The sequence below is a fragment of the Cibotium barometz genome, chromosome 41, assembly GCF_041138505.1.
Source record: "Cibotium barometz isolate CiBa-2024 chromosome 41, ASM4113850v1, whole genome shotgun sequence".
Classification (NCBI taxonomy): Eukaryota; Viridiplantae; Streptophyta; class Polypodiopsida; order Cyatheales; family Cibotiaceae; genus Cibotium; species Cibotium barometz.
In genome coordinates, this window is record NC_141086.1 from 7,989,022 (window position 1) to 7,994,781 (window position 5,760).

At 38.6% G+C, this 5,760-nt stretch overlaps 1 protein-coding gene across 1 annotated transcript; it reads left to right on the top strand.

The window, feature by feature from the left end:
- Positions 1-411: 411 nt before the first annotated feature.
- Positions 412-4,596, top strand: LOC147614662 (uncharacterized). The gene is made up of 4 exons (XM_086779771.1): positions 412-498; positions 4,061-4,341; positions 4,427-4,482; positions 4,568-4,596. Exons 1-4 carry the CDS (start codon positions 412-414, stop codon positions 4,594-4,596), a joined length of 453 nt encoding a protein of 150 aa, XP_086635897.1.
- Positions 4,597-5,760: the final 1,164 nt, after the last annotated feature.

Here is a 5,760-nt window from a genome sequence, read left to right on the forward strand (position 1 = left end):
CTAGTGTTGTGAAGAAGGTTATGGAAGCCATGAATGCAAAGTTACGAAGATCTGGAAGAGTTAAAAACCATGTGCAGAGGTTGACTTATGATGGTTATGTGGTACATCACTATGCTTATATAGCAAAAGTTGTGCAGGTTGTAGAACCCACATGTTTTGATGAGGCTATTGGAAATGTATGTTGCCAGAAAGCTATGCATGAGGAGATGGATGCATTGTACAGAAATGACACTTGGGATTTGGTACCATTACCTGAAGGTAAAAAAGCTATTGGTTGTAAGTGGGTGTATAAGGTGAAACATAACAGTGATGGTGCCATAAGCAGGTACAAGGCTAGATTGGTAGCCAAAGGATATGCGTAGACACATGGAATTGATTATGAGGAGACATTTGCCCCAGTTGTTTGCAAAGATGGCAACTGTGAGAGTTGTAATTGCAGTGGCTCTAGCTAAAGGCTGGTTTTTATATCAGATGGATATAAAAAATGCGTCCTTCATGGTGATTTGTAAGAAGAGGTGTATATAGATTAGCCACTAGGTTTTACGGATACATGTCACCCAGAATATTATGTATGTATGCATTTCGTCGACCACTTCAGGTTGCTACTCATTCAAAACCTCTTGTAATGATGGTCCAACATATAGCTTTAACCATAAGACATGGAAGACATGATGCAAAGTCCAACTGTATGGTAGCTTCAACTTCATGTGGAGACATCAGTAAGCTTTTTTACAATAGGGAACGAGCCAAAGATTTAAAAATAATTCTTGTGCTTTGGCAAGGCACTGATTCACGGACTCAATAATCTCTAAAAATGTTTATGTGGTCTTGTTGGCTTCCAATGATTGCAGCACCATCCTCGTAAGAAGAGACGAGAAATAATGACCAAACACTGCCTCATATGGAGGTATGCCAATACTAGATGAATGAGTGTCATTAGGATAGCTTGGACTAAATGAAGATATCGTTTCCCATTTTGAGTCCTTGTCATGGGAATAAGATTTGAGAACATCAAAGGCCAAATGATTGTATATTTCTATTTGACCATTTGTGAACTGCAACTTAGTCCTAAAGTTATCAAATAATGTCCTCCAAAAATGGGAAGTAACTTATGAAAACATACCCTTCTGGTATAAAGATACCGTTCCCATTTTGAGTCCTTGTCATGGCAATAAGATTTGAGAACATCAAAGGCCAACTGACTGTATATTTCTATGTGACCATTTGTCAACTGCAACTTAGTCCTAAAGTTATCAAATAATGTCCTCTAAAAATGGGAAGTAACTTATGAAAACATACCCTTCTGGTATTGATGGAAAATTTTTAGGATATTGTAAATCTTCTTTCTTTTGTAGCTTGGCACCTTCCAACTTGATCAATCTTCTTTCCTCCTAGCCTCACATTAAACAAAGGTAAGATCGTGCCTAATCTTCAATAATAGGTTTTGCTTCACCTCTCTTTTTTGTTTATCTTTCCCTCCCCTTTTTGCTTTCTTTTTTAATATAATCATTTCCTTTTTGAAAAATATTATATGTCTTATTATTATTACTATTATTCTTTGCTATGACATAAATAAGTTTGGTAATCTCAATTGCCACATTTTCAATGTGGAGATAATAAAAGAACCCATGTTAAACTAATTAAATGTAAAAGGAACAAGAGTCACAATTTATAAAGACAAGGTAAAACTTTGTATGATGTGGAGTTTGAAACACCTTGATACACATTGTTGCAAGATATAAAGACTAGGTAAAACTTTGTATGATGTGGAGTTTGAAATACCTTGATACACAATGTTGCAAGATATGCATGAAAAACACCAAGTAAATTTGGAATTCTAAGTGTAGTCAAAAGAAGAGTTATTTTATATGCAAAGAAGATTAGATTCATTAAAAGAAAATATATTCACAAGAATTCTTCTATAGCTTCGAAATTTAAGCTTATTTATATCCAAAGTCTCAACAGTGGATTGTATCAATGCGTCATGTGATTTCTTTAGGGGCTTGAAGGCTTTTCCAAGAGCCTCCTAAGGAGATTAAATTTATTTAAAAAAATAAAAAAATGTATCCACGGGTATATAATCCATACTCAAAAGTAGGTTGTCAAGGAGTAACTGACACAAAAGTATAATAAATGATCTCCAACCTTCATAAGCTAATTATTAAGGAGGTACTTTCAAACTTTGCACATTCACTTTTGTGTGTGTGTGTGTGTGTGTGTGTGTGTGTTAAGAGAGAGAGAGAGAGAGAGAGAGAGAGAGAGAGAGAGAGAGAGAGAGAGAGAGAGAGAGAGAGAGAGAGAGAGAGAGCATTTACGGTCATTCTATGACCATGATACCATGAAAAGAATGGGTTAGGTTAACCCTTATCCATCTCAAGTGAGGAAGAATCTAATCCATTATGGACACTATCACCCTGCTGTTATACATGTTGTGTATACCTTGTGGTCATTCTGGTGTGGCTCTTACACATGGGCACTTTCAACCTTCTTGTTTAAGAAAACCTTCTTATTGAGTCTTTCTCACCATCATTTTCCGTCATCTCATGGTGGGTAGTGCAATGTTCTTGAACGAGCTTTTACAATTATAAAGAAACAACAGTGGAAAAGCCAAGGAGCTTTTTTGGGTACCATCGAGTCACCATGCCACCACATTATCACATAGTCATCATTCCATTATGGGTACACAAACTTCTTTACTAAGCTTCCACTTGGTGGCTATATTACCAAATACCACTGAAAAGCTACAAAGTACACACAAAAATAAAAATTGAAGGTTATATAAAAAAGCATTATTAGAGTAGCAAATGATGTTCATGATTTTTCTAAGATAAGCCCCACCAATAAGACAACTTGCTAATTAAGAGAATGCATTAGGGGAAGGTTGAGGTCTATGGGGGCCCTTTAAGCTGCCATATTATGTTTTTAAGTACTTTTGCTTAAGGACTCTAAGCATACTTTGACTAGGCCTGACAAGGGGATCTTTATGCAATCATTATTTGAATTTCTATTTTTTCAAATATATATTTGCTTGAGCTAAAATGGGGGTAACTTTTTGGTTTCCCCAAATTCAAAATGGCTGAAAAGCCTTCCCTCCTCTCTTCCCTCCACGTTTAGGTCCCTCCCACTTTCTCTCTCTACATTCTCTCTCTAAGACGCCCTCGTTTCTCTACCACTCTCTTTCTCTTCCCCTTTCTCACATTTGGGTGTGCCATGGCTCTGCATCTCTGATTAGTAAGCTTCCATAACCTCTGCACTTCCAAATGCAGATATCTCACACTCTCTCATCCTCCATGCCTCATCTTTTTATCATTTTCTGCTCTCTCTCTCTCTCTCTCTCTCTCTCTCTCTCTCTCTCTCTCATGTCTTTCCCCCATTGAAGTGCAGAAAATCCCTCTGTCAACCTCCATAGCTTCAAAGCTTACCATTTTCCATTCTTGCATTGTTTACCATACATATCCCCTACTTCTGTCTGCAATCTACATCTCTCTCTCTCTCTCTACTGCATTATGCTGCAAAACCTCAATCTACCATTTTCTATGCCTCTTGCCATCTTCCTTGTCCTTTCTCCTATTACCTAATCAGAAGATCTATGACCTTCTAATATTTTTTACAGCAAACCTTCATTGCACTCTCCTCAGAATACCCTATCCTCACTCTTGCATTGTGTTCTACAAGAAGCTCTTTTCAGCATTGCCTAACCCTAAAGAAAATGCCACTTGAAGATATATCTAACAGAGCACCAAAGTTCAGGTTACATGTAGATTTGGCTGCTGAGTATGCTACAATCCGCAGCACAAAATCAAGTGGTGTGACCGATGTGCCATTGGGTACTCTTCGATCACAAGGGCGAAAATGTATTGACCTCTGGACGAATGGATTCATATACCCTATTGACCCGCTCACCAATGCTCCACCTCATTTTGTTAATATCACTACATTTCTTAGTTATGTAGGTGATGGAGCTAATGGTCTATTTGGCTATTGTAGGAGGCTTTCTTTTGTTACAGCTCAGGAATCGCATTTAAGACTGCATTTCCGAGGCTTATGGCTTGAGTTGCAGAAGCAACACAAGAAGGACATTGATAGGCTTGAAGAAGTGGTGAACAACTTGAAAACTCAGAACCAGGAGCTCCAGAAGAACAACTTTTTGCTTAAGCAGGCCTTTGATATTGAACGGGACAAGGTGAATGCAGCCAAACAGGATGCACGAAACAAGCAACGACACCTTGCAAGCCTGAAGAAGCTTCCAGTAGGCTTTCGACAACGGAAAAGAAAGCGTCAGTCCCTAGAAACCTTGGCAATCCTAAGTGGAGCAAGAAAACGACGTGTACGAGCAACAAGGTAACTTCTATTCTTGCCATTGTTTTGCAGGCCTTTCTGTTTTGTGAAACATATTGATGTTATTTTGTATTTATGTTCCATGTAGAGATATTGCTGGGGATATGATGGGATATGAAGGTGGTGCTGAGGAATGTAGAGCAGGCATATTGAAACATGTTAAGTTATCAGACATATATAAGCTGCTAGAAGATCCCACATGCAAAATATCTAAGCAAATCCGAAACAGAATTTATGGAGAGCTACAAAATATGGTAAGCCCCATACAGATTATGGATGCATGTGATAGTGCTGGTGTCAGTAGGAAGGGATATGAAGCCATCTACAGGGTGTTTACACTAGGTCATCATGCTAAAGGTTTTCTTCGACCCATGCTACCAACTCCATACAGTGTAACCATGGCAAGAAAAAGTGCAAACTCAGAAATTGCGACCATGCTAGGTGGCTACCGTCATGTGGAGGATGCTCTGCCTGTATGTACTACAAAGGTATTTGAATACAACAAGTACAACAATGTCTTTATTGATTTAAGGACCCTTCAAAGAGCTATGATTTCTTATTATGGTCTAAGCATTGAGGAGTGCCAAGGTCAGGCTGTGTTTGTGTTAAAGCTTGATGAGTGTCAAATTGTAAAAGGACGCAAATTAGAAAGAGTCAGCCTAACACTTATGAACAGGGCTATCAAAGGAAATCTGGAACAGGATGATAATCTTCTTGACTGTAGTGCACAAGCCTCAAATTCCAACAAAGGAAGTCAATCTCAGGGAAAAGATTACTATGGAGTGCAATCAGAAAAGAATATATGGTGGTTGGCAGCATTTGAGCTTCCACAGGAGACGAATGATACATTGCGATGGTACCTTACCCGAACAGGCATCCCAAATGTCATATCATTGCAATCAAAAGGAGAAACTTTGCATGTGGAAGATGTAGGAACATTTACAGTTGAGTGGCACATGGCAGGTGATTTAAAGACATTGAAGTGTATGCTGGGATGCAAGCTAGGAGCAAATACTTTTTTTCCATGTATTTATTGCTGCCATTCAAAATCAGAGTATATTGATCGCGGCAAAGCTTCAGGCAAGGTTGCAGCCACCAAGACGACCAAATCTCATGCAAAGGGCAAGAAAAATGTACAACCAACTTCAATGAGTGCAACGCAAAACAAAGATCCAAAGAAACCAATGCAGTGGGTTAATGGCATCATGAATTGTAATACCAATTGTCCGCCTAATCGTGATCAAGAAGATATCTCATGGAGCCCTATATTAGAGATTCCACTTTCCCGTGTTCATATTTGCACGCTTCATGCTAGGTTACGCATAATGGACAAATTACTGAAGTTACATATCAATTATGCATGGAATATGGAGCCTGAACATCTTCGCAACGAATGCATCAGTAAGCTGGAAGATGTCCTTT